The sequence below is a fragment of the Panthera onca genome, chromosome A3 (assembly GCF_046562875.1).
Source record: "Panthera onca isolate mPanOnc1 chromosome A3, mPanOnc1 haplotype 2, whole genome shotgun sequence".
Classification (NCBI taxonomy): domain Eukaryota; kingdom Metazoa; phylum Chordata; class Mammalia; order Carnivora; family Felidae; genus Panthera; species Panthera onca.
Genome location: NC_138341.1, coordinates 117,093,813 through 117,111,376, shown reverse-complemented (window position 1 = coordinate 117,111,376; position 17,564 = coordinate 117,093,813). Strand labels below are relative to the sequence as shown.

Here is a 17,564-nt window from a genome sequence, read left to right as displayed (position 1 = left end):
AAGTCGGACGCTTAACCGACTGAGCCACCCAGGCGCCCTAAACTTTTGTTTTTATAGATGAAGATTCTAAGAGAGTAAGTCACTCTCCTAGGGTCACTGAGCTAGTCAGTGGTACAGAACTGGGATGTAAGCTCTAGTCACCTGACCCTGGAACCCACAGCTAAAGCGGCCTCAAGGAGAACAATCCCCGTCTCAGGAATAATAGTAGTAGCAGTAGCAGTAATAATAGTAATAACGACAGATAATATGTACTAGATGCTTCTAGGTGCAGGCACCATTCCAGGTGTTGTACACATGATAGCTCATTTACCCTGCACAACAACCCTAAAGATAAGTCCTATCATTATCCCCGCTTTACAGGTGAGGAGACTGAGGCAAAGAACAACTGAATAACACAAGAAGTAGTGTTGAAGTCAGGATTCAAATCCAGTCAGTCTGGCTTCCAGTGTCTGTCTTTCAACCATCACACCAAACTACCTCAGGGAAGCACCTACTATATGCCAGGTGCTGTCCACATGTAACCGACACCTCGCCTTGTGAGGCATGAACCCTAATCCACTTGCCAAGGAGAGACAGAAGCCCAGAGAGGTACCCAGAGAGATTTTAGGAAGAAATATACCCAGCTCTGAAGCCCAAGACACAAGGACCCACGGTGCTGCCTTCAGGAGGCTGAGGGGCTGAGCAAGAAAATGGTGGGGCGCCTCACTGGCTCGGTCAGTGGAACATGAGACTCTCGATCTCAGGTTTGTGGGTTCAAATCCCACAATGGGTGTAGGGATTACTTAAAAATCTTAAAAAAAATTGTTCTATGAGGGCCCCAGAAGGCAGAACAAAGATGAATGGGTAGAAGTCCCAGGGGTAGGGATGGAGACTCTGGCTCTACTGAAGGAGGCAGAACTGCTCCTCCATGACCTGAGATGGTCACAAGCAGCAGCCATTCACGAGGCCTGGGCCGTGCTGGCCGGGGCTGCAGAGACAGGGGACCGACTGACTCCCTGCTCTGGGGAAAGATGCTGAGCTCCGACAATTCTATCTTCTGCCTCTCCTTTCCAAGCTCCCGGTCCTCCTCAAACACTGCACACTTGGCTGCATGTACGTGTTCCAATTCTTGCAGGCATGAGAGGCAGGCCTCCCAGCTGGGTTGGGACTCCTAGGGACAGCCCGAAGCCCAGGCCTAGAACCCTGTCAGCCCCAGAGGAGCATGCTTCGTCTGTGTGCCTGCCTCTTTGTCTTCAACTGACAGGAGCTTACAGGAAGAATCCCTCCAGCCCCTCCCGGAGAGTCAGCTGGCATCCCTGGGCCCAGCTGCCTGCTGTCATGGCAACAGGCTCTGCTTTCCAGCCCCGGGGACCAGGGAGTCCAAGCACAGCCAAGGGGGAGGAGCTCCCAGTGGAGGCATCTCTGCTTCTAGGCTCCAGGTCTCCACCTACTGCGTGCCCCCTGGCTGAGCACCTACTTCCTCCCTTCTGCCATTAGAAGGTTGCTCCACCCCTCCCAATATGCCCTTCCTCTCTGAGCCAGAAAGGACAGGTTGTCTCTTCACCCCAGGCCTTGAAAAGAGAGCAGGATGGTGTTGGGAGGCCAGGGCTAAAGACCTGGATTGGCCAATAGTTCACTCTGCGACCTTAGGTAAGCAACTGCCTCTCTCTGGGCCTCAGTCATCTATCATTAAATACAGAAGATGGCCCAGACCAGGGCAGGCCTAGCTTTTCCCTAACATGTTAACTCCCATCAGTTGGCCGTGGTCTGCAGTGTTGTGTGGATGAGGATTGAGGATTCTGAGCTGAGTCAAGGGTCACCAATCATAGAAGTTTACACCAGCCTTGGACAGGAGGGAAGCTGTTTTCAGGCCATCAATGTGTCCCCTTATCCTAGATGATTCTGCAGGTCCCTTCTAGGCCTATCACCCTGAATGCATCTATGATTCCTCTGCTAACCTGCTGTGCAACTCTAGATGGTCATTTCTCTTGTGCCTGCCTCGGGTTTTCATTTATAAGGCAATGCCGGGCCTTCCCAAGATGTGCTGTGCAGCACAAATGAACTCATGGTTCCGGATCCTTTTCCCCAAGTAGGAGAGAGCAGCACAGCTGGAGTCCCTGCTGCCTGGAGACCCCACCCGCCCTTCCACAACATCCCCAACCATGATAAGCCACTCACTCCGAATCTGCTTTTTGATTTCCTTGGAGGGGTCCAGCCAGTTCTGAAAGAGAAGATAGGGTTCTTTAGAGAGAAGATGGGGGAGAGGGCCAGACAGGGCTAGGAGAGAGAGACATCCCGAAATAGCCTGTTAGCACCCTGGTGGGGAACACCCTTCCCGGACTGAGCAGTCTGGGCCCTTTGGAGCTGGAAAGTGAGGGAACGAGATCTCCATTCACCACCGGGCTTGGGACCCTGGATCCATGGCTGGCGTTGCTCTGAGGCAGCAGGGTGGGCAGGTCCCTGCAGCTGCAGTGGGACAGGTGGAAAGGAAGAAAACTCAGATAGGAGCCTCCCAAGGTGGGGAAGAGGTGCTGGGGTAAGTGTCTCAGGTCCCCCAGGAAGCCAGGCCATGGCTCTCCAGGTATGCATCTGGGGGGTCACTTGCAGGTCCCCAAGAAAGGACTTGGTGGGAGGGGTAGAGACAGAGAACTGAGGCAGAAAGGGCTGGCTGAACCTTGGGTGCATGCAAACGGAAGGCACTTAATGAGAAGCTAAGGACTGATGGAAGGAGTGGGATGCAGGCAGGACTAGGGGGCCTAAAAGAAGAGGTCCCCACCCCCACCCCCGCATAGCACCCTGCTTGCCAGCACAGGTACCTTCTGGCTATCAGCATCACAGAAGGTCAGGCCAAAGTAGTCCTTCTCCAGGAGGTTGAGGTGCTCACAGACCAGGTCAAACAGCACCTGGCCCCGGCCATGTTTCTGAAGAAGAGAGCAGAGTCGCCACGAGGCCAGGACACACCTCAAGGGGGGGTCCCACCAGGGCAGGCATAGAAACCCCAAGAGCCTTCCGGCATCTGAAGACGATCTCAGCACTCCCACCACCCATTTGACTCTGCTCCCCGAGTCCTACTGGATCCTGTGACACTAATGCCCAGCTCACCAACTGCCTTCTTCCAAGCCCTGCTGGGTTTCTCCTAGACCTTAGGCTGGCTTTGGGGAGTGGGGGTGGGGGTGACTGATTCCTCTTCCTCTGAGATTAAGAGAAGGAGGCTAACTTTGACCCAAGGAACAGAAAAGCCAAAAGTCCAAGCTGTGGTTGTAAGAGGAAGAGAAAAACCACTTGAAATACAAGGGACACAGGCAGGGGAGAAGGGAAGGGTCTAGGACTCAGGGTCACAGTGTGACTCTCCTTCCCTGACCCTCCCCTTACACTAAGTCTGAGTGACATCCAGGGCAGCCCAGCCTGGAATGCCACCCTCTACCCAGGCAGCAAGTAAGGTTTTTATAGGGGCTCCTGGGGCCTACAGCAGCCTCAGCTGGGAGCAGCAAGATTAGAGCCACCTTCTCCCGCACTCCCACACAGCCAGGCTCAGTACCTTGCTGAACCACTGTCTGGGCCTGAGGATTCAGCAGGACAAAGCCCAGAACCTGGCTGGGTACTCCAAACCCACGGATGAGCACCAGTAAAAGGATTACAGGCTGGGAGAACATGAATCAGTCACTATTCAAAGAGGGAGGGGACTCCAGAGAGAGGGTGAGGTCCCTGAACTGTCTGGCTAGGTCACCAGGGGACTGGGACTAGGCCTAACTCTGGAGAGTAGTTTGGGGAAGCTAAGGGATTCCTGAGTCTGGAAGAGTCTTTCAGATAGAATGGACCTGGCCTCAGCCAAACCCTCCATGCCCTCCTGGGACAAGCTGAAACTGCATCTTGGGCCAGTGTGGGTAGGAGAGAACAGGCGGAATATATCCCTTTCTTTTGCCCAGGAATAGGCAAGATGTTCACCTTGTAATCCTTCTATAGAAGAAATAAACATTAAACAAACAAACAAATAAATACAAAACAACCCTGCAGAGAAGAGGGACCCAGTCTACCAGGGCCCAGAAATAAGCCATGTCCCTTAAGACCGGGGGCACTGGACAGAAAGGGAGGTGGTTCCTGTAACTCTCAGCAGTAAGGCCACTCTCTGGACTCTTTCATACACATGGAGAGAGCCAGGAATGGTGCCCAGACTGGGGTGGACCCTCTAAGGGGATGAGTGAGAGCTCAGAATTAGGATGGGAGTCCTAGCCTATACAGGAAAGGGAGATGACAAATGTGGGGCCAGGAAGGCTGATCCCAGACAGGAGGTGTCTGCCCCACCCACCCACTGTGGGACAGGATCACGCCACACAGTTTCTACATGGCCTAGGTGAGGAAGTCCTTCTATGGGCAGCCTCTCCATGTCTGGGGGACACCTATACCACGGAACCTTCAAGTGACCAGTCTGTCCTGGTGCCCTGGAGAAGGGCATTCACAAAGGAAGACCCCTCCCTCCACCCAATAAAAACATAAAAATGACTCTAGTTGAAACACCAGTGTCTGCTAGGTGAGACTGAAGAGCCCAGTCCACAGGCCTACTGGCCCTTGGATGGGGACTCCTTGCCAAAGTACAGCCCCTCCCCGCCACCCACAGAGCTGTTTTCTGGCGCCAGCCCTGTGCCTCGTCTAATTCTATTTGCAATTGTAACGGCCCTCTCTGGGCCTCGGTGCCACCATCTGTACAAAGGAGGGCTGGCCAGGTCATCTCTCCAGGATGCTGCAGTCGGTCCAGGACTCCATGAAGAATGGATGCTCTGTGGCTTGGCCCAGGCTGAGGGCACACAGAAGCTCGCCCTGGCTCTGGGGCCAGTCGGCTGGGGTAGGGCATGTGGTGTGTGCTCCCTACCTCCACCTCACACTCGTACTCAGAGGCATCAAGCAGGGTGACTCGGCAGATGGCACTCTTGTACTTCTTGGCAATCTTCTGGGGTGATTTCTGGGCTCTGCTGGGCGTGGTCCTCTCTGACAGGCCATCAGCCTCCCCATAGCCCTTCTCCTCCATGTCTAGGCTCTGTAGGTCCAACCAGGGGAAAAGTCTGGTCAGTGAGCTCGAGACCACAGCCTTTCATCCAAAAGAGACACAATAACAATGCAGCAGCTGGGGCTAAGATGGCCCCCAAAATGAGAGCCACTGCCCTCCAAGACCCCCAGGGTGGCCAGTAGCTATGGCAGGTATACGCAGGAGGAGAGCCAGAGCTACTATATGCAACAGAGTAGGCTCATGGAAAGGGTCCACTTCTTCGGGTGGAGGGAGGCATCCCACAGAACCAAAGCCGGTGACCAGGGCTGCCCTATCTCCCTAAAATAGCATGTGAGTTATCAGAGCAACCATCTGGCCTCCTCCTTATCAGACTGTCACTGGTCTAGCATGAGGCTGAGAGCTTGTGGACTGACCTAATGGAGGGAAGGGCCTGCCAGCCAGGCCTAACTGCCACCAATGCCCTCAATGACCTTGGCCAAGTTCCTACCCTCTTGGCCTGTTGTGAATGAAGGGGGGTGTGAATTCGACAGCTAGGTGATTCAGTAGGTCCCCTGTCCCTTCAGGGTAATGGATTTTGCTCTGGGGTTATACTGGGCTTGCCAGGCTAGAATGGACAGGTTCAGAGAATAGGAAAATAAGGTTGAAAGAACACAAGTTTTGGAAATCAGATCTAGGTTTTACGTCCACCCGTCACCCAGCTACATGACCTTGAGTAACTCACATCATCTGCTGAACCACCATTTCCCCAAGTGTAAAATATGGCAATTAATATTATTCTCTTAGGGGTGTCTGGCTGGCTCAATCGGTAGAGCATATGACTCTTGATCTCAGAGTCATGAGTTCAAGCCCCATGTTGGGTGTAGTGCTAACTTAATTAAAATATATGTATTATATGTGTGTGTGTATATATGTATGTGTGTATATATATATGTATGTATATATATGTATATGTATGTGTGTGTATATATACATATCTGTGTGTGTATATATATATATATATGTGAATATATATATGTATGTGTGTGTATGTATATGTATATATATATGTGTGTGTATATATATATATATATATATATATATATATATATATATATACACTCTCTGTAGGTCTGGGAGAATTAAATATAAAAGTGAACACGATGCCCCTAGCACAGTGCTTGGAACGTAGCGGGTCAGTAATAAATCTCAGTTTCCTTCTTCCCTCCCCACTAAGAACTGGCTCTGGATTCCTGTTAGGCAGGAAGAGGGATACCCATGCTCTCAGGCACACACCTGTTCAGCAGGCCGAGTGTCCTGCTGGGGCGGGTGCTTCTCATTGGAGTTGGCCTCGGGGTGGCCGTGGCCTGCAGGGGTCACAGGGGTGGTCGCCGCAGCGGCTGCCTCAGGCTGCTGTGGGGTCTCCTCCTGAGCCTTCTTCACCTCAGAATCCGGGCCTGTCTCTGTTGTCATGGTGACCAGCACACCTGCATTTGCATGAAGGAGAGCACATGACAGGGGAAAGGGGCAGCGATGGTGTGACAGAATAGAGAGAGGGGGACAGGAACCACATGCAGAGAAAGACAGATGGAGACAAATGGACAAAGAGCCACAGAGAGAAGGAAGGAGGGAGGCAGGAAGAGACAGAGGAAGTGGGGATGGGAAGAGAGCAGAAGTCAGGGGTTACTGGCCGCAGCTGAGGTCACAGACCCCCTCCCACTCTAGCGACCATATAGCTCCTCAGGGACTCCTCCTGTCTCTTGGCCCAGTTCTGGAAGGGGGCCCTTCTTCAGGGCAATGAAGAGTCTCTCCAGGGAACCCCGCTCTGCCAAGAGCACAAAGGCTAGTCAGTGACCCCCTCCAGGCAGGCCCTCGGCCAGGCTGTCTCTCCAACGGGAGCACCTGGCACACAGTAGCCTCTCAATAAACGGTGGATAAACTGAACTCAACCAAAAGAGCCCTGGGCTCCAGGCCCTTCCAGCACGGACTCTGAGCAAGGCTCTTCATGCCCCAAGCCTCAATAATTCCTACACCACTCTCTCCACAGGGATGTTGACAGAATGGATCTCAAGGATAAGATAGGAGGGCACTATTACAAAAACACATAGCCCTGATGATGTAAAAGTCAGGAGAACTGAGCACAGGCCCCAGGTCTGCCACAAACGGGGCAGTCATTTCATCTTACTAGGACTCACCCAAAAATCAAAGGACTTAAAGAAATTATCTCTGAGGCAAGGCTACTCTTACCCTTTTCCCCTTGGAGCAGGAAATGAGATTTCAGAGAATCAGGGACCTATTGCCCAGCTATTCTGTTAGAAAAAGCAAACTGCAAGGAGAGGAAAAGAGAAAGAATGGCATGGTCCCATTTTTATATTAAAAAAAAACAACAACAACAATAACCTCAACAATACCTCTTTTTGTTTATATACATGTAGTGAAAGATCTGAAAGGATACTGACCAAAATGTTAAGACAGGTTAATAATTGAGAAATGGATAAAGGAAAAAGTGGGAGTTCCACGGGGTGGGATAGAAAAGAGAACTTCATTTTTTACTTTATGTGCTTTGGAATTCTTGTATAATTTTAAACATACATATATTTTTAACTCACAAATTGGGTTTTTTTTTTAATGTGGCAAAAGCACCTATTCCTGACCCCAATCAGAGTGGATCCTCAAAAAAAAAAAAGTTTGAGCCAAAACCCGAGGAACAGAGAAATGGGCAGTAACCCTCACCCTTGAGTCTAGAGCCTCCCTCTAATTCCATTATATTAAATGAGAAAGATTCAGATTACACCTGGCAGGTCTCTTCCCAAACCCATCCACCATGGGAGGGCTCCAATGAGCAGAGAGACAGACGGACATTGGCCCTACCTTGTGCTATGCACATGCTCTAAGCTCTTACTCCACACTCCCTTCTTCTCCTTCAGCTTCTCTCCCAACATTCAGAAAGCATCAGCCCAGCCCAAAGCAAAGGGTATTGGACAGAAAGCCAGGGGCCCTGCGTGCCCCACTAGGCCAGACAAGAGCTCTAGGGCCCTGAACAGGTCACACTTTATAAGCTATAACTAGTAGCACAAATGAAAGGGTTTGTTGTTACTGATGCTGCTATTAAGAAGTAAGATGAGGAGGAAGGGAAGGCCTTGGTCACACTGTCTCATCCCCACCCAGAAATGCTTTCCACTCATGTCATTACCCTGGGCTTTGTGGCTCACCTTAAAGCCACAGTTAAATAAAGGCTCTCTGTCACTTATGTGACACCGAGTGTCAACTCTGTGTCAGGACACAAAGTAATAGAAGCAGCTCCAGGAGAGCTCATGGCATCATAGGGTCAGAATAAGACTTGTCTGCTTGGGTCTAGATCTCTTCTAGACCTGCACTTGAGGATATCAGCCATTATGCTAGGTAAGGTCTGTAAGAAGAACCCTTAAAATAAATTTACTACTTAATTTTGCATTAAAAAAAATCTACAAGGGTTCCTGGGTGGCTTAGTCAGTCAAGTGTCTGACTTTGGCTCAGGTCATGATCCCACAGTTCGAGAGTTCGAGCCCTGTGTCAGGCTCTGTGCTGACAGCTCAGAGCCTGGAGCCTGCTTCGGACTCTGTGTCTCCTTCTCTCTCTGTTCCTCTCCCGCTGGCACTCCGCCTCTCTCTCTCTCTCTCTCTCTCTCTCTCTCTCTCTCTCTCTCTCTCTCAAAAGTAAGTAAAGATTTTTAAAAAATCTACAGACTAAGCTGTAGGCTTTCTGCTGTGAGAAGCAGATTCCACATGACCTTCATAGGCCCAGGCAGCCCAGAGGCTCTGGCGCATCTACTCCTCCCCTCCACTTCAGTCTGGTTTCAGACTGTACTCCCTGAACCTTCTCGGGACCTGCATCAAACAGCCAGGACAGCAGTCTTAGATAAATATCTGAGCTCTTCCCCTGCCCAGCTCTCCAGCACGACCTGCTGGCTGGGAATGCCTGGTGCTAACAGCACCACACATGAGAGGAGGAGGAAGTCTTTCAATCTCTTCTTTTCCAGGTGAGATTCAGACAGCAAAAGAGACTTGAATGACTGACAGGCAGACAGATCTTCCCTGGTCCCTCCCACCCACTCTCCTTCCCATCCAGCCTCCTGTCTCTCCAGATCCGAGCGCTGCGGCCATTATTCTTCCCACCTCACTCTGCTGCCTCAAGCAAACTTGAACAGAATCAACTGGAAGGAGAAAGCACTCTAGCCCAGGCTGGGAGCCAAACAGGTGGCATGAGCCCCAACAACAACCCCACAGCCTAGGCCTGGTTAGATAAATGATGGCTCATGCTTTCTACAGAGTAAAAAAAAGATGATGTAAAAGATCATGGAAATGTCTGAATGACAAGCTTGATCCACAGCAGCTTGTACAGATTGACCCTATTTTGATGAATACATCTATATAGATGCAGAATATTCAACAAAGTATTAATTATAGTTGTTTCTAGATGCCAGGAATACAGATTATTTTTCCTTCTTTCTGTTTAACTGTGATTCTCAATTTTTCTATTACACTTGGATATTTCTTGATTTAAAAAAAAAATTAGAGGTTAAAAAATAAAATATTCCAATGCATGGGGCTTGGTATGACAAGATGAGAAGAAGACAAAGTCTGCTTAAACTTAAAATTTTTATGAATTTAAAAGAAAAGTAACATTATTATTATTATTATTATTATTATTATTATTATTATTTAAGCCTATGATGAGATCCTTCTTTATTTGACAAGTCCAAGGATAACAGCATGGTTCTCTCACTAGGCCACAGAAAGCAAGCCAGGAACCTGGCCTTGGCTTCTGCCAGGGCCAGTCACGTGGGCACAGTTCTGCCCAGACCCAGGCCAGCAGAGACTACGGGAGCCCTCTGGGCACTGCGGGGGGCCCCAGGGGAAGCACGTGCTGGTTCCTTGGATCTCACTGCAACACGGGAGTGTGATGCTCACCCAGAAAATGGCTAAACACCCAGGCAGGATGTGATTTAGATTTATTGGTGTATGTGTCAGCCTCTAGAAGATTCTGGGGAGTTGGCAATTGGGAGTATGACCTAGAGTACCCAAAAAAAGGCTTACAGGGTAGGGAGTGGAGTTAGGTTTTGCAAAAAGGGAGAACTATGGGTATGGCAGGGAGGGCACTTGGGCTGAGTCACCAAGTGGGCAAATGTCCAGAGATGGGGAACAAGGAGGGCTGTGCGGAGGACAGAGAGGAGGCTTTGACATCCTGACACCTCAGAACAGGAAGCCTACAAAAGGTGAGCTCCAAACAGCCTGGCAGGTGGAACAGGTTGGAGATGGGGAGAAGTGAGGGAACTGGGGGGTGCGGCAAGCAGCCTTGCAAGAGTCGTAAGCATTACTCTGATGGAAAGGGCAAGACTCCCATCACTAAGCACCGCTGCAGGCCAGGCCCAGGGTCAGGGATTCAACACACCATCATCTCATGGACACCCCACAGGATACCAGCGCAGGGGGCAGACTTAGATCAGACCTGAAGCCTGGCTCCACCACTGGCTCACTCTGTGACCATGGGCAAGTGACTTCAATGCTCTGAGCCTCAGTCGCCTCATCCGTAAAATGGAGATACTCCTCCCTCCCTCTGAGAGTGGTGGTAGAGATTCAGGAAACTAACCAAGACAGAGCAATGAGCATGGTGTGTCCCCAATAAAACAACCCTGAGAGGGTCTATAATCACCAACAGTAATGAGAAACAGGGAGTAGTCTGAGAACCAGGAGTTCAGAAGTACCAGCCCAGGGGCACCTGGGTGGTTCAGTCGGTTAAGGGTCTGACTTAGGCTCAGTTCATGATCTTACAGTCCATGGGTTTGAGCCCCACGTCTGGCTCTGTGCTGACAGCTCCGAGCCTGGAGCCGGCTTTGGATTCTGTGTCTCCCTCTCTTTCTGCCCCTTCCCCACTCATGCTATTTCTCTCAAAAATAAACAAACATTAAAAAAAAAAAAAAAAAAAGAGAGAGAAAGAAGTGCCACCCCAGAACGGATAGAGAAAGAGATGTTGTAAGAAACAGAGAACAGGTGCGCCTGGGTGGCTCAGTCAGCTAAGCATTCCACTTCGGTTCAGGTCATGACCTCACGGCTCGTGGGATCGAGCCCCGCATCGGGCTCTGTGCTGACAGCTCAGAGCCTGGAGCCTGCTTTGGATTCTGTGCCTCTCTCTCTCAAAATTAAATAAACATGAAAGAAAGAAAGAAAAGAAAGGAAGGAAGGAAGGAAGGAAGGAAGGAAGGAAGGAAGGAACAAACAGAGGCCAGAAAGGCCAGACTGATGGCACTAACATATGAAAACCCAATCAATGCACAGCATTCGAAGGGAGAAAGGCCAGCCAGAGAAGTAAATGCTGATGGTACCCACACCAGTCCCGTCTGGAGGAAAGGGGCACAGCCCAATCTGAGGCAAGTCCAGAAGGCTGGCAGCATTTGATACTCTTTAACGTTGCTGCCAATGGCTGGCTCCCCTGGCTCCCCCTCCAGGGGCACTATGGCTTTCCATCTGGGTGGCCTGCTAGGAGAGGACATCCTAGCCCAGGCAAGGCAATATCCACTTGGCCTGTAATTGTACCAACTCATTAAAAATGAACCAGCCAGTTTATACATCAGACCCTACAGCCAAGGTTAGAGTGAATCAGCATCTCTGAATCCAGTAACTTGGATTTGTTCTTTTTTTCCAATCCCCACAGGCATAGCACAGGCCCAAGCCACTGGCAACCCATGGCTGCCTAGCCTCCTTCACGGACTCTCTGTGGCCACTTGGGCCCCTCTAGGGTTTATTCTCTTCAGAACAGCCACAGGGATCTTTTGTAAACTCCATCTGGATGGCGTCCTCATTTTTTAAAAATTCAAGTTATAGTTGACACACCACATTACCTTCATTTCCCAATATAGTGAATGGACAACTATATGTCACTATGCTCCCCACAGGTGTAGCTACCATCAGGCATCATACAACACTATTAAGACACCATTGACTGTATTTCCTATGCTGTCCATTTTCTTGGAGACCCTCCTTAAAACCTTCAATGAGTTACTATCAAAATAAAATACAAGCTTCTTATCAATAAAATACAAGGCCCTGCTTATGGCCGCTGCATCAGCTCCACCATCGCTATGAGCCTGTCATACTTTCTGTCTGCTCCTCAACCACAAGAGGCTAGCGCCTGCTGTGGGGCTTTGCCCACACAGACAGTGGGCTTGTCCCATCTCTTGGCATGGCAGCTCTCATCCTTAAGACCTCAATCCATGCACCTCTTGACCTCTCTAAGTAGGTCTTTCCCCCCACCCTTTTTTTTTTTTTTTTTTTTTTTTTTTTTGGTGAGAGCATGCTGGATATGGGGCTTGGTTTTATTTTATGTTGGTTTTGCCATTTTTACCATTTTTAAGTGTAACTATTCCATGATGTGAATTAGTCACAACCTTGTGCAACAATCAATTGCCACTATCTGTTTCCAAAATTTTTCATTACCCCAAACAGAAACGCTGGGCTGATTAAGCAACCATGCCAGTTGGGTGGTTTTGGTATTTTTTTTTTCCACAGCAACTATCACAAATGAAACGTATTTCTTTTTACTTGTTTCTATTCCTCTAGAACATGAACTCCATAAAAACAAAACTTTATCTGACTCATTTGCCATTATCCCCAGGACTGAGTGTAATTCTTGGTAAATACCAACAAAGCTAACATTTACAGAGTTTGCCATTTGCCAGGCACCAGCCTAAACACTTTATATCAATTGAACTCTTTTAACCTTCACAATAACCTATAATAGGTACTTTTATTATCTCTATTTTATAAAAGAAGAAACCGGAGCACTGAGAAGTTAAGAAACTTGCCCAAGATCATACACTAGTGCATGGCAGTACCAGAAGTGAAACCCAGGGGGTCTGGTGTCAGAAGGATGGGTAGATGGACAAGTGGGTGATGGGTGGGTAAAACACCAACAAGACAAGTTTTAAGTCTACTCAACTGAGGACAGAGACCTGGGTTGCATTCACCTCGGGAGTCTTTATGGCTACCAGCCAGCCAGCCTGCCCTGATGACTTATCAGACGTTAAGCACCTGACTTTTCCATCCAAACTCCTGATACTATCATCCTTATTTTACTGATGAGGACACACAGACCCAAAGAGGTATGCTGATTTGCCCAAGGTCATATGACTGTGCCAAGTCTCTCTGACTCCCAAGTCCCTCCCACTCCATGGCATTTTAGCAGCCTCAGGAGGCCTGTACTAATTTCTCCAAAGGGTGAGGCTGGCTAAGGAAAAACTTCCCAAGAGTGAAAGACAAATACACTGGGAAGAGCTGAGTTCAGAGTCAGGACCACTGTGTCTTGCTTCAGTTCTGCCACTTCCTATCTGAAGGGTCTTGGGCAAGTCACTTCCCCCTTGTAAACATCAGCTTCCTCATCTGCCAAACAGGGATGAGAACCCCTGTCCCCGCACTTCAGAGTACAGCCATGTAGACAAAGGACATCACAGACAACCAAGGACTTTCAGATACAAAAGTTAAAGTCATATATTTTAGGAAGAGTATATTATAGATGCTGATGATATATACCAGAAGGATGCCTTTGCATGCATGTGCACAGCAGTGGAACATCATGAGGGTACATACAGCCATGTGTGTCTATGGTCACGACAATTACTCCCTAGCCAGTAAGGCTCTCTTCTAAATCTTGCACACCTGTGACTTTTGCCCAGGCATTCTTGGGAATTCCGAACCAGGTAGGAACTAATGGAAGGAAGGAGAAAGAAGAAAGAGAAAGAGGGAGAGATGGACAGGGTGTGAAAGACACCAAAACATCAAGAGAATGCCAGGCAGCAAGTGAGACTTCTGTTTTGAATGATGTTTTCAAAAATCACAGTTACCGAGATAACTTCTTTCTTCTGGGGAACTCAGGGGGCACATCTCTCCCATCCCCTTCCAACCATGTCTCCTGAGCTGTTGCACCTCCAGGTCTATGCCTTGCTCAAAGAAGCGGGAGGCTGACACCTAGGACTGAGCTTCCTTGCCTGCTGACTTCTGGTTGGGTTTGGCCAGTGGGAGGCATGAGTTAAAGGCCAATGGGAAGTTGGGGAACATCTTCCCAATTTCCCTCCCTGTGGTTCTGGCAGTGGCTGAGCCCTCTGTGTCAGCAACTTGTACAGGTCCAGCCATCACTGATTTCTGGTAATACTGTTCCCTTCCTCTGCTCATTCAGGCAGAATGGTGAAAACAGCTTCTGCCACTGTTATTTTGTGGGTACCCTTGTGGATTCCCTTAACCCTGCCCACACCTTTATTCACAACTCCTTAGTGTAAGCATCTGAGTGGAATTCTGTTTTCTGCCAGAATCTGACTGACAACACTTCCTGACACTAAACAAACACATGAATTAGAGAGGGAGGGGAGGAGAAATTGGGAAAAGGCAGAATCATCTAGTGGTCAGGGATAAAATGGGAGACAAGGAGAACCTAAACAGGTCTCTTAACCTCTCTGTGCCTCAGTGTCTTCATCTGTAAAATTCATGATGATGCCTATTTCACACGGTTACTATGAAAATTGAACCAGATCATGCCCATAAAGCATTCAACACATGCCAAAACCCACAGTTAGTACTCAAGAAATAGTAGATATTCTCACCTTGAGCATTAAGCCAGAAGGCTAAAGTGTGAACAATAGCACTCCCTTAGAGAAGGAATTACACACTTCTCTCTTTCGGCTTTTTAGGGGGTTTTTCTGGGTCTCACAATTTTTCCCCTATGAACATGTATTACTTTTGGAGTCAGAAGAGAAAAAGAAAAGAATTAAAAGAAAAGAGACAGGGAGTACGAGCCTATTAAGACTTACTCTTTCCCCTCTAGAGATGATGCTCCTTCCTACAGGGATTTCCCCAGCACAGAGCATTCACTTCCCAGAGTGACAACCTCTGGGTGGACGTGAACGAAATGCCTCCCTGCCGCGAGGGAGGAGGGCGCAGGCTGAGACAGCTGCCTCTGGGGCCCTGTGTAGCCTCCCGGCCAAGGCTCAGGAGCCCCCGACAGAGGCTGTGGGGTTAAAACAGGAGCTGGGCCTGCAGTCGTTCATTCGGTAGCGGGGAGATGGCAGTCTGTCAGAGGCTTGCGGGGCCCGTGGGCACCGCATTAAACAAAACCAAGCAACGTGAAGAGGCTGCCACCCGTCAGCACTGGCTTCTTGCCCAAAGGGTTCATGTGCCACCGCGGAGCCACAGGCTGAATGTGCAGTTGTGGGCTGGGGACCGCATGATATGCCCAGGACTGCAGAGTAACGGCATCAGAAAAGAGAAATGCCTCCTGCCTGGACCACACTGATGACTGCAGAGGCAGACAGAGACCTCCCCGTAGCGGGTCTTCCTCTGAAAGCCAGGCGATGAGCTGGCCGCCTTCCAGGCTTTGTCTCATTTTGAGCTGCACAAGGGCCACACAGGGCAGATGGGCTCATTCCCCAGGCTGCGTTGGCCGGCCAAGGTCACAAAGCTAGTCAGTTCAAGTAGAGCCAGCACTAGGACCCAGATCTGCTGGCTGACGGTCCCGTGCTCTTCCCCCTCAATCCTGCCACATCCCACAACCTCCAACTTACTGTCAACCATGTAACCAAAGCTACCGTTGCTCTGGATGTAGAAATAATAACAGCAGTACCAACCCCTCCCACACGTGGGGTGGTTTACAATTTAAAGAATCCCTTTATAATCATCATTTCACTTGGACCTCACCGATCAGCAGCTGGTGAGAGGGAACATGGAACAGCAGTTATGAGCAGGCTTTGGACCAGAGTTTGAATCCTGGCTTGAGGACCTTGGGCAAGTTACTTAACCTCACTGAGAGCCAGTTTGAGCATGCAAAATGAGAATAACACCCCCGATGCCTCAAAAGCATTTAGTGTGAAAGAAATGAGAGAATGCATATGAAGCTCGCCCTGGCACCATGTTGTCACACAGCACTCAGTAAGTGGCAACGGTGGCTCTCGTCAGTAAGGTTATCACTACCACATCGATGGGCAAAGTGAGGTCCAAAGAAGGCAAAGAACTTGTCCAAGGACACTCAAGGTGTGAGTGACAGCATGACCCAGGCAGCAGCTTGTAGCATCCAAAGAGAATTTGGAAGTTCCACAAGTGAGCTTCATAGTGGGTCAGTGACAGAAGGGGGTTTCCCTGGGATATCCCCACCCTTTGAGCAGGCCAGTCCTCAGTATCCTTGTCCCCCAGGCTCTGCTGAGAAGCAGGGGTGGTGGGGTGGGTGCAGACCTGTAGACCTCCCCAGGCAGCCCTCATGGCCTCACAGTTTCTGACTCCTTTCACTTCATTTTCTCTAATTGTTCAAATACTCTTAGAGTTCATTGTCAGCATTATTTAGAATAGAGTAAAATTGGGAATAACTTTAAATGTCCATCAACAGGGCACTGGCCAAAGTAACTAGGATACACCCATTTTTAAAAAATGAGTTACAGGGGCACCTGGGTGGCTTAGTCGGTTAGGCATCCGACTTCGGCTCAGGTCATGATCTCACAGCTCATGGGTTCAAGCCCCGTGTCAAGCTCTGTGCTGACAGCTCGGAGCCTGGAGCCTGCTTCGGATGCTGTGTCTCCCTCTCTCTGCCCCTCCCCCACTTGTGCTCTGTCTCTCTCTGTCTCTCAAAAATGAATAAATGTAAAAAAAAAATGTCTTTAAATGAGTTACAAAAGTGTTACGTACTTGTGAAAAATTTTGCGATGGATTTTATACCGACATAAAAAGATGTCAAAATGTAAATGAAAAAAATGCAAATTGTAAAACAATGATATAATTTATGGCCCCATTCTGGTTTGTATGCTTATGTAGGCATAGAAAATACCCTGGCAGGGGGCGCCTGGGTGGTTAAGTGTCTGACTCTTGATTTCGGCACAGGTCATGATCTTATGGTTGGTGGGATCAAGCCCCATGTTGGGTTCCACGCTGACAGCACAGAGCCTGATTCTCTCTCTCTCTCTTTCTCTCTCTGTCCTTCCCCTGCTTATGTGCACACTCTCTCTCTCTCTCAAACTAAATAAATAAACTTAAAAAAAAAAAAAAAAGAAAATACCCTGGCAGGACCCACAACAAACATATTATTATCATTTGCTACTTCTGGAGAGGATTTTGGTTAGGGAGACAAGGGGAGAATACACATCCGAATTATTAAGATTTTCATATATGTCTTTTTAAATTAAAACTAAAGAAGAAATAAAGTATTTTTAATTTTTTTTTAACATTTATTCATTTTTGAGAGTAAGAGAGACAGAGTGCAAGCAGGGGAGGGGCAGAGAGAGAGGGAGACACAGAATCTGAAGCAGGCTCCAGGCTTTGAGTTGCCAGCACAGAGCCTGATACGGGGATCGAACTCATGGACAGTGAGATCATGACCTGAGCTGAAGTCGGATGCTTAACCAACTGAGTCACCCAGGCGCTCCAGAAATCAAGTCTTTTTTAAAAGAGTTGTTCTACTGAGAGCAAACTGAGGGTTGATGGGGGGTGGGAGGGAGTGGAGGGTAGGTGATGGGCATTGAAAAGGGCATCTTTTGGGATGAGCACTGGGTGTTGTATGGAAACCAATTTGACAATAAATTTCATATATTAAATAAATAAAT

At 48.9% G+C, this 17,564-nt stretch overlaps 1 protein-coding gene across 13 annotated transcripts in view; it reads right to left on the bottom strand.

The window, feature by feature from the left end:
* Positions 1–17,564, bottom strand: part of EPB41L1 (erythrocyte membrane protein band 4.1 like 1) — a 125,681-nt gene that overhangs the window by 46,871 nt on the left and 61,246 nt on the right. For all 13 annotated transcript variants that reach the window (XM_060616934.3, XM_060616925.3, XM_060616953.3 and 10 more), the window contains 4 exons: positions 6,254–6,444; positions 4,847–5,011; positions 2,796–2,900; positions 2,158–2,200 (listed from right to left, as the gene is read on the bottom strand). In XM_060616934.3, coding sequence (XP_060472917.1) covers positions 2,158–2,200; positions 2,796–2,900; positions 4,847–5,011; positions 6,254–6,430 — 490 coding nt within the window. In that variant the 5' untranslated portion in view covers positions 6,431–6,444. The remainder of the gene's footprint in view (positions 1–2,157; positions 2,201–2,795; positions 2,901–4,846; positions 5,012–6,253; positions 6,445–17,564) is intronic.